The sequence below is a fragment of the Panicum virgatum genome, chromosome 3N (genome assembly GCF_016808335.1).
Source record: "Panicum virgatum strain AP13 chromosome 3N, P.virgatum_v5, whole genome shotgun sequence".
In the NCBI taxonomy this organism is placed as follows: Eukaryota; Viridiplantae; Streptophyta; class Magnoliopsida; order Poales; family Poaceae; genus Panicum; species Panicum virgatum.
Genome location: NC_053147.1, coordinates 5,138,896 through 5,157,580, shown reverse-complemented (window position 1 = coordinate 5,157,580; position 18,685 = coordinate 5,138,896). Strand labels below are relative to the sequence as shown.

At 43.7% G+C, this 18,685-nt stretch overlaps 2 protein-coding genes and 1 long non-coding RNA gene across 3 annotated transcripts; 1 reads left to right on the top strand and 2 right to left on the bottom strand.

The window, feature by feature from the left end:
* Window positions 1-33: 33 nt before the first annotated feature.
* Window positions 34-1,781, bottom strand: LOC120667325 (myricetin 3-O-rhamnoside 1,2-glucosyltransferase UGT709G2-like). Its single transcript, XM_039947429.1, has one exon. The coding sequence runs from the start codon at window positions 1,668-1,670 to the stop codon at window positions 210-212; it is 1,461 nt and encodes a 486-aa protein (XP_039803363.1). The 5' UTR covers window positions 1,671-1,781; the 3' UTR covers window positions 34-209.
* A 3,138-nt stretch (window positions 1,782-4,919) lies between these two features.
* LOC120667196 (probable carboxylesterase 15) lies at window positions 4,920-6,022 on the bottom strand. Its single transcript, XM_039947259.1, has one exon. It carries the CDS (start codon window positions 6,020-6,022, stop codon window positions 4,988-4,990), a length of 1,035 nt encoding a protein of 344 aa, XP_039803193.1. The 3' UTR covers window positions 4,920-4,987.
* An 8,480-nt stretch (window positions 6,023-14,502) lies between these two features.
* LOC120663847 lies at window positions 14,503-18,354 on the top strand. Its single transcript, XR_005670637.1, has 2 exons — window positions 14,503-14,772; window positions 18,119-18,354. It is a non-coding gene; the product is annotated as an uncharacterized LOC120663847 (long non-coding RNA).
* The last annotated feature ends 331 nt before the right edge of the window (window positions 18,355-18,685 follow it).

Genomic DNA, 18,685 nt, shown 5'->3' with positions numbered 1-18,685 from the left:
GGTTGAAAATTAGACTACCGTGATAGTTCGAGGGAGGACAATGGACTTTTTCTTAGTCTTTGTTGTTTTCAATTCTCAAACAAATTTTTACTGGCCATAAAATAGGATATCACTTTCGTACTTGCTCTCTCTCTCAAATACATGTAGTAATCCAAGGAAATGATTTGTACTATTTCTCACGAGCAGCTTCCAAGGCAAGCCTTGTGTCTTCACTCTTGGTGCCTGCCATCACCGTTGGTAATAACTGGAGTCTGGGCTTGGTGCCGGGGCGTCGCGCTGAGCTCGGCGATGAAACCGACGAGCCGCTTGAATTCGGCGTCCGACGACCCCCCCGTGGCAACATCCCTCTTCACCCGCTGCGCCAGCGCCTGCACCGACTGCCTGATCTCGCTGGACTCCATGGCCTCCGTCACCATGCTCGTCACCGTGCTCCTGTCGCACACGTCCTTCATGTCCAGCCCCGCTCGCCAGACGGCGTGGACGAACCGGCTGTTGATGTGCTGGTCGGCGAAGAAGGGCCAGCACACCATGGGCACGCCCTCCAGGATGCTCTCCATGGTGGAGTTCCACCCGGAGTGGGTGAGGAAGCACCCGACGGCGCGGTGCCGGAGCACGTCCCGCTGCGGCGCCCACTCCACGACGCGCACCTTGCTGCCGTCTCCCACGGCTCCCCGGAGGGCCGCCTCCTCGGCGGCGCCGACCATGTCCGGCCGGAGCACCCACAGGAAAGGGTAGCCCGTGGCGAGGAGCCCGAGGAGGAACTCCGTGAACTCGTGGTGCCAGATATGGGTGAGGCTCCCCAGGCTCACGTACACCACCGACCTGTCCGCGTGCCCGTCCAGCCAGGCCACGCAGCCATCGTCCTCGCGCCACAGGCTCGCCGCCGGCCCCGGCACGGAGGACGACATGGCGTGGAGCGGGCCGATGGCGAAGACGTCGCGCATGTGCGGAGAGATGTGCGCCACCGCCGAGCCCTCCAGGGACGCCGCGGTGTTGAGCACCAGCGCCCGTGCCCTGCCGCAGTCGGCGATGCCCTTGGCCATCGTCAGCAGCAATGGGTGCACGCCGGCCGCCGCCGCGCTCTCCGTGGGGTGGCCGTCGGCGGCAGGGGCGAGGCGTGGAAGGTCCCGCCGCCGCAGGAAGCCCTCCATCCCGGGGACGCCGTGCACGGGGTCGTCTACGGGGAGCGGCGTCTCGCCCAGCTCCAGCAGCCTGGGCACGGCGAGGTACGCCGAGAAGCTATTAGCGCTGGCCGTGCGGAAGGCGAGCGCCGGGACGCCGAGCTCCTCGGCGATGTCGATGGCGAACAACATGATGCCGTCGGCCACGACGCACGTCACCGGTGGGAACTCGCCGCCACTGCCGGGGGATAGCAGCGAGAGGAGCAGCGCGCGGTAGGCGGCGCTGCCCGTCGTGGACATGGACTCCATGAGCGTGAAGATGTCGCCCACCGAGCGGGGGTGGTCGTCGGGGAGGCCGTCCGGGATTGACAGGTAGCGGAGGCGTGGCGCCGCCGCCGTGCATCGGACCCGGCGGAGGTTGTGGTCGGTGTGCAAGAAGGTGACGTGCACGCCGGAGTTGACCAGGGCCTTGCTGAACGGCACAAACGTGTTGATGTGTCCCTGCAGAGGCCATGGGAACACAAGCACGTGCACCGCAGCTACAGCCATTGGAGGTTGATTGAGGCTCGACGGGTGACAACAGGTGGAGGATGTATATGCAGGGAGGGTGGTGGTGGGTGTCTGAGCTGAGCTAGGGTGATGGGGTCAAGGGGCCCTTGGGGTTGGAAGAGGACACGGGAAGGAAGATGGCAGGGATTGGAAGTGACATATCGTCGTTCTTTTATAAGCATTAGAGTGCACTTAGAAAAAACTCGAGATTCCAGAGCTGTTGGTTAGCTCAGCCTACCTAAGAGCATCTAGTCATTTTTAACTCTTTATTCGGCTCTCTAAAAAGATTTCTTTCCATACTGATCATACTGATGAGTTCTTTCTAACAGACTCTCCATACTCTCTAAATCCTAACGGTTCCTTCAACTCTCCCCTCCACACACACTAACACGTAGATCCCACGCATCATCCTCTTTCGAGGTTCTACCGACTTAGTCTCTCGGAGGTGATCATTTTTTTTAGATAATGGAAATGAGTTCCGGCCTCTACAAAGTGTACACAACCCAAAGATTATTACAAAACATAGTCGTCTATTGGCTAGCTGGTGGAATGAACAAAAGGGAAAATCATCTAAACCAATTCTAAGGTTATGTTTCCACCTATGATTGGCTATCTCCAAGGCGACGACCTCCAATGCAAGACTTGCCTTTCGGAACATCACCTTTATCGTATCTTTATGCTGCAGTTGCGCCCATAAACGCAACCAGTAGGTCCCCTGAAAACAGTCTGCATAAATGATGAATATTTGATTTTGTTAAAAATAATATCATTACGGCATCTCCAAATAGCCCAACACAATACAGCTGCCCCACCAAAATGACACGCCTCTCGTTGTTATCAAAATTTGAGAGCCAATTTCGTAGCATATGAGAAGTCGATCTTGGCGGGGTTAACCTTGTAGCTAAATAGACTATCTTCCAAATCTCCTTTGTATGGTGACAATCAAAGAGGAGATGTGTAATTGATTCATTACAATTACAGAAGCAACACTTCAAACTCCCCTTCCAATTCTTCCTCGCTAGATTATCTTTTGTTAGGATAACTCTTTTTTGAAGAAACCAAAAGAAAATCTTTATCTTGAGAGAAATTTTTAGTTTCCAAATTAATCTGTGGCGAAAGGGAGCATTTTGGTTCATCTTGTGGAGGTACATAGATCTAACTGTAAAGACCCCGAATTTATGTAAATTCCATCTGAAGTGATCATAGAGATAGGGTTGCGCGCGTGTATTACTGGGTAATTATGTGTACATTATTTGTGAGCATCTATACGCTGATACTGGCAGGGCCGGCTCTGAGGCAGTGCATGCGGTGCAACCGCACCGGGCCTCCTAAAATTGCTATGCTAAGAGACATGTCAAGTCACAAGTAACACTTATAAGTTAGCTTGTTTAGGTGTTGAAAAGGACTGAATCGTCCAAGTATTCGGCATGATTCCCTCGAGGAGATTTTGTAACCCTTATTATTGTGTGTGACATCTCTGCCCAGTTAGATGAATAAAGCAACGAGCTGTATTGGGATAAAAAAAAGTCGCAAGTGCCAACAAAGCCCAGTTGCAGGTTTATATAGAGAGTAGACCTAATAGAGAGGAAGACCAATCGATAACTCATGCACCGTCTGCCCAACTGCACGCCTCAATGCCTATTTGACTTTCTCACGCGACGACACTGCAGTCTGCATATCACCGATTCGCCGCCTGCTTATCATGCTTGATTGCCTATTTAACTTTTTGTATTTTTATGGTAAACTTGGCGTATAGTCCGCGCATTTGCGCGGCTAGCTAGTATTGAAAATTCAAATATTTGCATATCGTTGTATCTTTACTTAAAAATTATACTATTTTTTACCATATATCACCCTGTTCTCGTAAATTATATCTTATTGTTGGTTAAAACAATTCAAATATGATCTACCTATAATAACAATTTGATTTGTTGAGCTTTAATAATATTATGCATATAATTATTCTTATTTTTATTTTATTTTGATTGATTGTTGTTAGCTTTAATTTTTATTAATAGTATATGTTTGTAACTGATACATAGCTAAATGATATTTTATATTTAATTTTTCATAATGACATTGGCGGGTGTTTTTTAATTAGGCATAGAGGTATTTTAGGCTAATTTTTATTATAATGGCAGTGACGGGTAATTTTAATTTTTTTATTTTTCTCTTATTAATGTGACCACCAAAAAGTCAGAGCCAAAGTCAGAGCCAGCCCTGGATGCTGGGTTTCTTTTCAAAAAAATGAGTCGTAACAAGCCTGTCTGGCGCATCAGCCATCTCTAAGTATCATTAATTGCCCAACTACAGCTCTACCCTCCATAATTAACTAAGTAGCTATCCATTAAAGAACCCTCTAATTATCTGTCAACACGTTCGGCTGCATCTGCTACTAAATTCTTTGTTTGACTTGACTGTCCATCTCGTCGTGATTGTTCATACACTATTACAGGCGCTCCAATCTTATTTCCATTCCCAAGCTGTGAACGAAAACAATACTTTATATATATATGTGTGTGTATATTATATTTTAACAGACTTCATCCCATAGTCTTTTTGTTTCGGTCTTTCTCATAATAATCTTTTGAATACCAACAACATGCTTGCTCGAGTTCCACGCCAATCCAGATAACCACATGCGAGGTTGATCATCCCAATGAACCACATGCATGTAAGCGCACGGCCAGCATCCCATCGACCATCCCATCACGTTGTCAAGTCTTCCTTCAATAATATTATACGACGACGACCTTGAGAAGTCGTTCAATGATTAAAATTGTATTCCACTAATTACCTATGAAACTTCCTATATTTTTATTTTGAAATATTTTTGGACCTTGAGATCGAAGTCGTTTTTACGAATTGCAAATTGAAAATCCAATCTTTAGTGAAATGTTCGAAAGCGGTTTGATAGTTCGTTCGTTCGACAATCCATGTATACCATGTGTTCATGGATAGCTTTACGCATATAATCAATCTATCTGCTCCCCTTGCTAAAAAGAATGCAATCCTGTGGAATTTTAGAAGGCTTAGCTAGTGATGAAGAACAATGACTTGAACACCCCTAATTATTAGGGACGAGTTCGCTGAGCTTGCAGATTGTAATTACTCACACTAAAAACGTTGAAGAAAATAACAAACTTAACTGAGTCCCACAAGCTATTCCAGAGGCTACAATCGCATTCTTTGCTAGATAAAATCTTATACAAGAAACTTTTTATACAAGAAACGTACTCTGCACTCATGAGCAAATGATCTCCAAACTAAAAATTCAGACGAATGATCGCTTCGTGTCGTGATCGAATTCTTCATCTCTAAATAATGAAGCGTTTGATGAGACGAATGACCTCATCGGCGGCCGCGGAGAGTGGTTTGATGGCGCAGAAGGCGTGCTCCTGCCCTGGGAACACGGTCAGGCGCACGTCCTTCCCCAACGCCTTCATCCTCTCAGCGTACTCGAGGTTCTTGTCCCTGACCAGGTCGCGTTCCGCCGCGACGACGAGCACGCGCCCGACGTCGGCCGACGCCAGGCTAGGGCTGCACGGCCCGAACGGGTTCACCAGCGGATGATCCTTGTTCCACCCCGCCGGCATCGCCAGGCGGACGTACCTGTCGCTCCGCTCCCGGCTCAGCAAGGCGGTCGCCGGCGTGCTCAGCTCCGATAGGGTCGGTTCCTCCGACAGGAAGTAGGGCATCAGGAGGATGTACCCGGCGATCTTCAGGGGATGGAGCCCCGAGGTGCCGAACCGGACTGCCATCTGGTGCGCGACGCAGGCGCCGGAGGACGTGCCGGACACGAACACCCGGCGCGGGTCGGCGCTGCCGGCGAGCCACGGGTTGCGGAGGACTTGGCCGGGCAGCCAGAGGAGCGCGGCCTCGGCGTCCTCGAAGGCGGCGGGGAGGCGGTGCTCCGGCGAGAGGCGGTGGTCGAAGGAGCACACCACGGCGGGGAGCTCGGCGGCCATGCGGAGGCACAGGGCGTGGTTCTTGGGGTAGGAGTAGGAGCCGAAGCAGAAGCCCCCGCCGGGGAAGTACACGAGCACGGGCAGCTTCGTCTTCTTGCGCCCCGCCGCCCCCTTGTTATCAGCCGCTACGCGGCGGCGAGGCCGGTACATTCGCACGCCGAGGTTGTTGTCGGCGTCGTACACGGCGTCCCGCCACTCCACCCGGCCATCGTCGCAGGCGGCGCCAGCGGGGAAAGGCGGCGGTGGGAAGCGGAGGACGGTGCCGTCGCTGAGCACCTGTACCAAGCCGAGGCAGTCCTCCACTACGTAGGGAGCCGCAGTGGTGGCAAGAGAGGGTTGTTGCCTGACAGGAGGTTCATGAGAGGGGACAATGGTGGACAACATGGCTCGATCGGCATCAAATGCAGAAGGTTCTTCAATTCATGACTGACGACGACGACGAGGAGGAGGAGAAATTAAACCTATTGCATTGCTCTTGAAGCCGTGCGTTAAGAACAGCCGCTGCGCAGGCAATATATACTAGCATGCACATTGGTCAAGAAGGAACTACCTATTATGCTAGGTCTAAATAAAATCTAAATATGTGTCCATAAATAATGAAGCCACTAAATTAAACTTCCCGGAAGTGCAGAGAGTTTCATACCTACCTACATGTATGTTAGTACTTGTTTCTAAGTAACTACTTATCACTACTATGCATGGTCAAGTGTGAAAACAAAGGGCGTGGTGCCAACCTCTCCCACTAAAAAAGAATGCAATCCTACTTATTTCTAAGGGCAGTCCCAACCAAGAAATTAGTAGTGTCTATGATATGTCATATCACATAGACACCACATAAGAAACTATAGTTCCCAATGCATAATTTTGTAGTGGTGGTTACAAAATAAATTCCTTCAATGACCTTTCTCCTCCCTCTACCAATCCCCTTCCTTCCCACTCTTTAATTCTATCATGCAGGGGCGGATCCAGGAAAAAAATATAGGGGGGCTGACCACAATACACTAACTCATCAACACATGTCATATTCCCAAACTATATCAACGTGATAGTCTACAGTAGTTTCATGTGATAACATGGAATTGGGGATTTGAGGTCAGAAAGTTTAAGTTCCATACCTGGACGGCCGCGGCGCTGCGTGCCGCATCTTGTCATGCCGAACACCGAGCCTCCGCGGCTCCGACTACGCCGGACCGCCGGTCCATCCGCCCTCCGCCCCTGCTCCGGAGTCCGGAGCGCCCGGCCGCCCGAGGGCCGCGGCCATGCCGGGACGCCCCTCCGCCCCCGCAGACCGGGACCGCGGGTCCCTGCGGCTGCGCGGATGCGCAGCCGAGCGGCCAACCGAGCCCCTGCCTGGCTACCTGTCGCAGAGCAGCCCCCGCCCCGCCCACCGGTCTCCCACCGCCGCCGCCCCTGGTTGTCTTCCGCACGGGTGCCGCCTTGCCGTCCGCTCGTGAGCAGCCGAGCGCCCGAGCCAGCCTCCTGTCTTCGCCTCCAAGGATTTCGATTGGGGAAAACCAGTGGTGGGTGGGCTGAATCCTAAATGGGCCATCGGGGCGCCATTTGGGCAGGTCAACGAGGCGCGATTTGGGCCAGTCGGCCTGGGCAGCTGGGCTGGTTGGTTGTTTTGGCCCATGTCACGAAGAAAGAGTCTTCTTCTACCTCCAGCATCTCCATTGCTCATCCATGGTGGCTAAAAATTAGAGGGGGGGGGGCTGAGGGGGGGATCCATGGATGCCCAGGCAGTAGGGGGGGGGGGGGCTCGAGCCCCCTTAGGCCCCCCCCTTTGGATCCGCCGCTGCTATCATGGTATTTGGGATATCGATTTGTAGTAGTGCATGTAGTTTCTTAGACTTCGATTTTATCTTCAAAGTTGTAGACAGTGTCGAGGGCTATAGTTTGACATAAATTTTAACTTCATTTGATGTCCTATGGAAAAGTTATGAATTATTTTTTAATATAGAGTTTTTAGATCGTCCTGTTTTGACCATATGAGACTCAAAACCAAGATTAGGGAACAAAATGACACAATTGAACAAGTTTGAGGACCTAATTAAGCAGGTGAGAAATTTCTAAGTCTAGGGACCGGAATGATACAGTCAAATAAGTTTGAGGACCTAAACGGTCGATTTGCGAGTTTAGGGACCGGGATGACACAGTCGAACAATCGGTGATAGACTATACTCTATATATTTTTCCCCTTTCCAAGATGTATGTGCATGACTTTCAAACACAATTAACATGGTTAATCAGGAGCACCTATTAGGCCATTATCATGATTACTAATTTGTTTGAAAATTTTTACGATTGCATTTTTATTGGACGCGGCGAATATAGAGCATCTCCAGTAGCATACTTATTTGTCATACCCTATATATTTTCTATCTCCATCACCAATAATGCTTTTTACATTTTTGGTAGCCAGTGCAATAGCAAACACTACGGAAAAACCGTAGTTTGTCGAGTGCCAATGGGTTTGCCGAGTGCAATCCTTCGGGCACTCGGCAAACAATCTATTTGCCAAGTGCCAAGGAAAAAACACTCGACAAAAAAGACACTCGGCAAATAAGGTTGTTTGCCGAGTGCCTAGGGGTTGGCACTCGGCAAAGAGGTGTTTGCCGAGTGCCAAGGGGTGGGCACTCGGCGAACAACCCATTCCTAAATTTTTAAAAATTTAAAAATAACAAACAAAGTCTAAAAATTATGAGATTTGGCAAGATGTCGTAATATCATATGTGTAGGCTGTGGGAAAAAATTGAGGAGGTTTCACACACTTTGTCACGTACGTCGCTTACAAATCAAAACATCTCCAAAGAAGAATCATAGAGTCGAGAAGGATTCGGTAAGATTTGGAGTCAAATTGATGGTCGAATTATTGTTTAAGTTCAAAACTTTTTATATAGGCAATATACAACATAGATTGCTTAATGTGAAATTTTGGAAATTTTTCGGGTCCATTTGATATTTTTAAATTTTTTTGCTTAATTTCTTTGCTGAGTGTATTTCATTTGGCACTCGGCGAAGCATCTCTTTGCCGAGTGCCATAAAGATACACTAGGCAAATCCTCTCGGATGAAATTTGAATTTGAATTTTTGTTGGAGCTACCATAAGGCATAGGAAAATGAATTTCAGATGGGACTTTCTCACTGTTTATGGTCCTGCTAATCCCGATCTTTCTGAGGAGTTCATCCATTCTCTCTCCAGAAGATGTGAGAATGCCAGCCTACCTCTTGTCATTGGAGGTGATTTTTAATTTGATAAGAACTTTAGATGATAAAAGTACCAAAACAGGCAGTGAGAAACTAATGAAGCTTTTCAATGACTTTATTGAGAAGTTTGACCTGAGAGACTTACACTGAGGGGGAGACAAATTTACTTGGACTAATAAGCAAACCAACCCCATTCAGAGTAATATAGACAGAGTGTTGATTAGCACTGAGTGGGAGGAAAAATACCCTATGGCTACTTTGTCTGCCCTGACAAGAATAGGCTCTGATCATACACCTTTACTGTTAGATGATGGGGAACAGAGAATCCAAAGTCAAAGGTAATTTTTCTTTGAAAAACAATGGTGCAAGGAAGATAACTTCCTTAAGATGATTGAATCCAAATGGAATTCAGTCAAGGAAAAATGGCCTTTACAAGCATACTCCATGGATAAATGGCATAGGGGGGGGGGGCGTCTCAGCCATCAGACATTTTTTAAAAGGTTGGGGGGGGGGAACCTGAGAGGAGAGTACAAAAGAAGGAAGACTGAGTTTTTTGATTCAAATCCAAACCCTAGATAAACAGAAAGAAAGGAGACCTCTAAGTGAGGAAGAATCACAGAAAAGGGGGATTCTGGAGGAGGAGCTGGAGCATCTGATGGAATTAGAAGAGCTTTACTGGCAACAAAGAGGTGGAGAAAAATGGGTTCTGGAAGGAGACATGAACTCTTCCTTTTTTCATTTGGTAGCAAATGGCGGGAAGAGGAGGAAGGCCATCCTATCTTTGAAACATGAGAGGGGGGGGGGTACAATTACAGAACCTAGTCAGATCCAGGATGCAATCTATACCAACTATAAACAACTGTTTGGAAAAAGTCATCAGAGGAAGGTGTCTCTAACTATAGAGGTTTGGGAGAACAACAGGAGATTGACTAAAGAGGATAATGAACTATTATGCAGACCTTTTACAGAGGAGGAGGTCAGAATAGCTGTGTTTGATATGAAAGAAAATACAGCCCCATGACCTGATGGCTTTGGAGTGTCTTTCTACAGACAATGTTGGGATATCATAAAAAATGAGCTAATGGGCATGATTAATGACTTTTACATGAGCAATCTTGATATAGCAAGGTTAAACTACGAGGTGATCACTTTGATTCCAAAGGTGCAAGATGCTAATGATGTCAAACAATACCACCAATTTATCTGTTGAACGTGAGTTTTAAGATTTTCACCAAACTTCTTATGGATAGACTATCTAATTTGCTGGTGAAATTATATCTCCAAATCAAACATCCTTCATCAAGGGGAGATACATAGTAGATGGTGCTGTAATGTTACATGAAGTGGTTCATGAACTCCATTCAAAAAAGATGAGGAGGGTAGTTTTTAAGATAGATTTCGAGAAGGCTTATGACAGCATCAACTGGTCTTTTGTTGAGGAGGTAATGGACAAGAAAGGTTTTTCTCCTAAGCTAAGGGGCTGGATCATGAGTACTATTCAAGGGGGTAGAGTTTGTATCAACATTAATGGACAGAATGACCCTTATTTCAAGATCCATAGGGGGATGAGACAGGGAGATCCCCTTTCTCCCTTGTTATTTGACCTAGCAGTAGATGCTTTGGATGACATGCTTACTAAAGCAAAAAAAACAAGGTTTAATCAGAGGGGTGGTTCCACATCTGATCCAAGGGGGGCTTACACATCTCCAATATGCAGTTGACACTGCTATACTTAAGGAAGGAGACAAGGACTCAGTTAGAAACTTGAAATTTCTACTATACTATTTTGAATGGATGACAGGACTCAAGATCAGTTATCACAAGAGTGAAGTGGTAGCCTTTGGATATGAGCCACAGGAACAACAAGACATTGCCAATTGGCTGAACTGTAAGCTAGGCAGTATGCCCATGAAGTACCTTGGCTTCCCAATTAGTGATACAACATTACACGGTGAAGCCTTCAAAAGTATAGTGGACAAAATGAGGAAAAAATTACAACCTTGGAAAGGCAAACTTCTTTCTTCAGGAGGGCGCCTTGTGCTGACAAATTCTGTTCTCAGCAGTATGACCACCTACATGATGGGCATCTTTAATATTCATGAGGGGGTTCATGCACAAATGGACTCAGTCAGAAGTCAGTTTTTCTGGCGGGGGGATTGTAGTAAGTTTAAATATCACATGTCAAATGGGAGAATGTCTGCTTACCTAAGGATTTTGGTGGTCTTGGGATCACCAATACAAGAGTGTTAAATGAAGCTCTTCTCCTAAAATGGGTGTGGAGACTATATAGAAGCGATGAGGGAGATTTATGCTGTAAACTCCTTAGGAACAAGTACCTAATGGGCAAACCGATATCTATTTGCAAAGGGAACAAGGGATCCTACTTTTGGAAAGGACTCAACAAAATTAAACATCTGATGGATGGGGGAGCTAGCTTTTCTGTAAATAATGGCAAAGTTCTGGGAGGATGTTTGGATTAGAATAATCCCTCTTAAGCTAGTCTTTCCTAAATTGTATGATTTCAGCTATACTAAAAACTGCATAGTCAGTGACTGCAAAGTGGGGGGGGGGGGGCATGGAGGCTATACTAAAAACTGCACAGTCAGTGACTGCAAAGTGGGGGGGGGGGGAATGGAGGATACCTTTCAGAAGATCTCTCGGAGTGGCAAAAGTCAGACAATGGGAGGATCTGCTACAAATGTTAGGAGAGATAAGTCTGAATGATGATGCAGATCAAATTTTTTGGGTCCATGAAAAAGCTGGCACTTACTCTACAAGGTCAATGTACAGAGTCAAGCTGCATAGGGGGGGGGGTGGTGAACACACAGATGCAAAGAGTGTGGAGCAGTAGATTACCAATGAAATTAAAAGTTTTTGTGTGGTTAGCAGTACAAGATAGGTTGCAAACAGGGGTGGAACTAAGGAAAAGTGGTTGGAAAGGAAATGCCCGCTGTAACTTGTGTGGAAAGCTAGAAACAGGGGATCACATTTTCTTTGATTGCATCATTGCTAGATTTAGTTGAGCTTGCTTCCAGGAAGCTCTGGGGTGGGACAGAAGTCCGATCAGTTTGCAGGATTTTTTTGATCATTGGCTACCTGTGGGGTGTTTGAATTATAATACAAAAGTTTTTCTTCTGGCTGTAGTTATGTGGGCTCTTTGGACCACTCGCAATAAACTAACCATAGCGGGCCAATTTGCGCGACATCCTTCTGACATTCTCTTTAAAATACACTCTTTCCTGCAGAAGTGGAAGGTGCTGTTGAGGGGTATTGATCATAGCAGATTGGAGGAGTTAGCTGCCCAAGTCAAGAGCTGGGTGGAGTCGTTCCTGGAGAAAATGAAGACTGCCTTAGTGGATGAGAACCTTTTGTAGTCAGGTTGTTTAGACCTTCCTTTTGTTTCTTTTCTTTGATTTTCGAACGATCTAGTCTCCCCAGTCGTTGCTACTTTGTAATACGCTTTCTTTAAAAGCTGGGTTAACCCTGTTTCGAAAAAAACTCACAACATCAAAGTTGTAGATCTCGAAAAGTTAAGAAACTTTGTAGTTCACAACTTTTTTATTTGAATTTATTTAGGATTTCGAATATGTGTTTGATTTTCTCAAATTTGAAATTCAAATTTCACAAACGACCTCGTATAAAGAAACTTATAACATCAAAGTTGTAGATCTCGAACAGTTATGAAACTTTGTAGTTCAAACTTTTTTATTTGAATTCGTTTATGGCCTCAAACAAGCAATGTGATCTCATTTTAGTATGATATGTGGAGAATCAAAACAGAATCTAGACACAGGTGACGCATGGGTGGAGTGGTAGAGGAGGCTACCGGCGAAGCAAGAGGTCACGGGTTCGAATCACGGCAGATAATACTGCGACTTGCATTGCACATTGGTCAAGAAGGAAGTACATATTCACTGCGTTCGGCAGGCTGGAGCTGGAGGCTGGAGCTGGAATGGTGTGAGAGAAAAACACTGTTACCTGGCTGGTGGCTAGAGGCTAGAGCTGGAATAGTGTGAGATAAAAACACTGTAGGGCTGGAGATCTCTGCACCAGCCGAACGCAGTGATTATGTTAGGTCTAAATAAAATCTAAATATGTGGCCATAAATAATGAAGCCACTAAATTAAACTTCCTGGAAGTGCAGAGAGTTTCATACCTACTCCTACATGTATGTTAGTTCACACGTATGCATGTTCCTAACATGCTAGCATTGTTTGCCAGAATTTACATATTCAGGATCGATGCTCTTCCAATACCAAACTATTACTGTGTGTTAGTGATTAAAGTAAGATAAGACTAACATTTGATCACTCTAAGAAGTTATTGAGTTATATCTATGGTGACATGTACATCATTTGTTCTTAAAAATACTTTATGCATATGCCGTGTCATCATTTTAGTCAATGGGTTATAGCTGGCCAATTCTAGTTGTTAACACATCAACTTTGCGAACTGAGCATAACTCAGCCGGTAAGGTTCCATGTGGTGGAACGTGCGGATTGAGATTCAGTGACATTCTCCTGTGACATTCTTGGTGACATTGAGTCACTGACATGTGGGACACATATCCCACATGTCAGTGACTCAATGTCACCGAAAATGTCATGGGAGAATGTCACCCAATCTGCGTCTGGAATGTGCACACTCAGGTTCGAGTTCCTGACTAAGCACAGGTGCTCGCATTTTGCTGATATATTTATGGATAGAGTTTTCCAATGGCCAAAAGTCCTTATACTGCAATACTTAGAAGAAAAAAAATCCATCTTTTCAGCAGGAAGAAAAAGAAAAAATGATTCTATTTTTATGGTAGCTTCATCATTTATATTTCTTTAAATTATTTCAGCTTAGAGATATTGACTAAGTAATTAACTTATCTGAAACTATTTGACCACATCCTATTGTCATGGATGGTGTACTATTTTTAGGTCCTTTTTTTATGTAGTCTTGATCAAATTGTGATGAAAGTGAACTTGTCATGCATTAAATGGTGGTTCACAGGTATATATAATATATGCATATCATGTCATCAACAGGCTAGCATTGTTTGACGGAATTGGTATATAGCTTGGCGATGGATCGGATGCCTTCCAATATCAAAGGGCTATGATTATTGTAGGTTTTGAGGTATATTGTTTTGTCTATTAGGTGTCATACGTGTCATGCAAATAGCTCAGCTGGTAAGGTTCCATGTGGTCATAGCTCATATTTGTGGACAGACTAAACATGAAAAACATGCTCATCCATCGACACTTCTATGTGCAGCCCAATGCCAATTGTATCATGTGTGCTAACATGGAGGAAGAAGATATCAATCACCTTTTCTTTGAATGCCCCTTTGCAGTTGCTTGTTGGAATAAGCTGGATATCCAATGGTCCACACTGCCAGATCTTGATGAGAAAGTCATGGAAGTTCTGAGGCTTAGTCCTGTCCCATTCTTCATGGAAATCTTTATAATGGCTGCGTGGGAAATTTGGAACCTGAGGAACTCAAAGATTTTTTTTATAATGGTACCCCTACAGTTCAGCTCTGGCTCAAGAGTTTAGTTAAGCTCCAGCTCATGAGAGTTAGAGAAGATCTGCGTCCACCTATCTTACTGTAATACCAAAAAAATAAAGAGAAGTAAAAGAGGAAGAGAAAATCTTTTTAGGAGAGAGTAAAGGCCCAACAGCCCACTTCCTCCCTCCCTCACGCTCTCCTCCTGGCTGACCGACCTCTCCCTCTTGTTCTTCCTCTGGTGCTCCTCCAGCCACGGCTTCATGCCCTTGCATCCACCCTCTGCAGCACATGCCCTTGCATCCACCCTCTGCTGCACCAAATCCATAGGGGAAAACCAGCAAAATGGAATGAGGGCGGCATGAGGAAGAAGGAGACGTGCGCATTCGATGTAGATCGGTTCCCCCTCCCTAGGGTTTCAAGGATGACAAAGGTGAGTGGGATTCCATCCTTCCTACTGAAATTGAATGTTCATGTGCGAGTTTGGGTTGGAGATTTAGTGGATTAGTAGGGATGAATGATGTTTTAGTGCTTTCCTAGAATTTCAGATTCGTCACTTTACTGTAGCTATGTTGAGAGAGAATTTCGGGGCACTTAGAGGCCGAACTGGTTTTTGGAATGAACTACAAAGTTGTAGGGGACATTCAGATCTAGTAGCTCATCGAATTTCATGATTTTATCCTAAGGGATTTGAGAGATATGGATTTTATGAGCTAGCTGTCATTTTTCTGACAAAAATCTGGACAGGACTGGAACAAGAAGGTTTCTGAAAACCTTAAAGTCATAATTAGAATTTCCAACCTCGGGGAACTTGTAGTAATTTTCATTACCTTTCTAGATTGGTAAATATTGTATTTTTAGGATAAGTATATCTGCAGTTTTAGATTTTATAAAATCGGCTCCCTGTTTTGTTAGCAGAATTTGAGTTAAGGTTAAACCCTTATTTAGGCCATCTTATTGACCCTTTTAGTAAAAGTTCATAATACCAAAGTTGTAGATCGTGGAATTATCTATCCTCTGGTTTAATTTTAGAATTTTTAGACAAATAGATTTGGACTTATGGAAATGTGAAGCTTGCTGTCATGATTTTCTAGGCAGATTCAAAGTTCTGTTTTCAACTGTAGTTTTGACCATCTTAATGCCATAATAAAAATAAAGTTCCTCCATGAAAGTTTTAGGTATTTATTTGTAGTTTTGAAATATCTATTTGTTTAGCACCTCATTCATTGTATAAAAATAGATATGAAAAAGAGAAGCACTGCTGATCTTCATCGATGTTGGTGACAAGTATTGTTGTATGTAGGTGCCCTTTCGGATTGAGGTTTTGGGCATAGAATCACTTTGTATTTCCATAGGAAAAAGTCTATATCACCCCCTCAACTATGGGGTTGGACTACATAACCCCCCAAACTATGAAATGGTATATATCACCCCCTGAACTTTCCAAAACCGGTCAAATTACCCCCTAAATCAGTTTTGAAAAATCATAAAATAGAAAATCGAATTGTGTTAGACTCCAAATGAGTAGATCTACACAATGAACATGTAATATGGTATGCTTTAGTATATTTTTTTGCTGTAGCTTTAGATCTATGTTTTTCTTCATAACTGTAAAAAATTGTACTAAAGCATACCATATTATATGTTCATTGTGTAGATCTACTCATTTGGAGTCTAACACAATTCGATTTTCTATTTTATGATTTTTATGTGATTTACTATGATTTTTCAAAACTGATTTAGGGGGTAATTTGACCGGTTTTGGAAAGTTCTGGGGGTGATATAGACCATTTCATAGTTTGGGGGGGGGGTTATGTAGTCCAACCCCATAGTTGAGGGGGTGATATAGACTTTTTCCTATTTCCATAGCTATATAATTTGGAGTTGTGTATCTGATACATGAGTGGTTTAGCAGGTGATGTTGCTATGAGTCTTTTATGCCATGTCCACATGGTCGGTGAAGGCAAGTGAACATACCGGTTGCGTTGCTACAACTTTAATATTCTATTTTTACTGCCTCTACTTATAAAATACAGCACACATAGGTGATAATATAACAAATTTGGACATGACTCATAATGATTGGGTGAAGTATGAAATGTTGTTGCTAATATAAATATAGAGGTAACATGACTTTTTTTTACTTCAACATGGGTGGATTGATAAATGAGGTGGTCTATATGTGATGGATTTTGAATTTATGGATGGGGATGAAAGTATATTTACATATGACAGATACTTCGTAATTTATTCTATAAATGTTTTTCTTTGAGTAAAATCTATGAAATCCTTAGCGGTTTAGTTGTGAGTGGACTTGTTTTAGTAGAGGTATGTTAACCTTGGTGTATGAAAACCTCTATGACATTTACGCTACTTTATGTCTTCTAGTGCTATCATGTGTGGATAAATTGGACTTTGGATTACGGGCAAGGTTCGAAGTAGTTTCTTACAATTATTTGGTATATGTGTTCAAATATATGGATTGAATCCTGGGTTGATTGGCTCTACTTAGAAATGTATTTTTTTATATGATAGATATGCTTGAGGCTTGGATTATGAAATTATTCCCTTGTACATTTAAATTCATAATGGCTACACGCTATTCTAATTCTATTAAGATTAAGGAGATCTATAGAGATAATAGTATGAATAATTGTTTGGTTGATGTTTGCAACATATGATTATTCAGTCATGGTTGGTTGATGTTTGGAATATATAATTATTCAGTCATGGTTGGTTGATGCTTGGAATATATGATTATTCAATCATGAGTGGTGTTGTTTATGTTGAGGGAGTACTATATGCATTTCTGGCATTAACTATCATGGATTATTTTCTTCTTCGGTCATGAAGCACATGGTATTTGAATTTGGAGTATATGATATCTGGCTTTGGAGATCCTGTTGCATTGCATTGCATTGCATTACACTGCACTACATTGCATTACATGGCATTTGGAGTTATGTCGCGAACCTATGGTTGCGACCGGACTGGTACACCATCGTTTATTGGGCATAACGATGCAGCTTCATACCTTATTGGGTATGAAGGCAGGAGTTCATATGCATCCATAGGCATACATCATTGGTTTGGCATATTGATGCAGCTTCATACCTTGATGGGTATGAAGGCAGGAGTTCATGTGCATTGTATGCATTTTTTGGCTTAATGTTGGATGTGATGGAGATATGTTATTACATACATATACTATGGCCCATGGTGACACGCACTGCGATGTAGCTTATGAGAGTTGGGTATACCATATGTGTGCCTCTTACATTCACATGTTTTATTGCATGGATATTTGGATAATGGTGGATATGGTTGCAATGAAAATAATTTGCTAGAGTGATACTTCTCCATGGTGATGGGCATTTTGTATGACTTACGAGATTATGGATATATTGCACGTGTTGTTTTCTAGCATTCCTTTGCACCATAATTGGATTACAAATATCATTCTATTTTTTATTGTCATACGATCAGCACATTGCTACTTTTATTTCTAATTTCTACGGAAACCTATATGTTAGGGTTGTGTTAAGGGTTTCTTACCATCGCCGTATTTGGATCTTACATTATTCATTATTAGTACCTCGGTATCAAATAATATTATTTTACCCTTGCTATGCTTTTGATACAACTGGCAAATGGTGGAGCTATCTTTTGATACTTGCTACTTTGTCAAATCATAATTAATCTATTGCAGTTTAAATAACTTGTTAATGTAGTTCACTTGCTGAGATTATTCAATCTCACCCTTGTTTATCCCTTCCCAGGTTATCCTTTGAAGCTAGCATGAAGGAAAGTGGTTTAGTTGCACGCCATACACTTCTACAGGATTTGATAATGATTTGGTGCATAATTCTAAATTTGTTAGATCTTATAATAACTTAAATCATATTTGTACATGATGTAAGGTTGTCTTGTTGGAGCATCACGCTTTCTATATACATCTATCTATTGTTGCTTCCGCGTCGTGTTTGTTTATAGGTTTTTGCTGCTGAAATTTTAATTTTCCGCTTTTGGTACTGTAGAGTGTAGCATCTTAGGGTTGCGTGATACATGCATGGGGTGTTATACACTTACAATGGCTAGAGACTATTAAGTAATTTAGTTGTAGTTTTCCCTTCCTTTTCCTTTGCTCTCTCCCCCCTTCTATTTTAATGCAAGTGCTGCAGTTTTATGGTTTTCAAAAAAAAAGTTCCATGTGGTGGAACGTGCACGCACGAGTTCGAGTTCCCGATTCAGCATGGATGCTCGCATTTTGCTGGATTTATTTTAGGATATATTTATGGATAGAGTTTTCCAATGGCCAATAGTCCTTATACTGCATATTTAGAAGA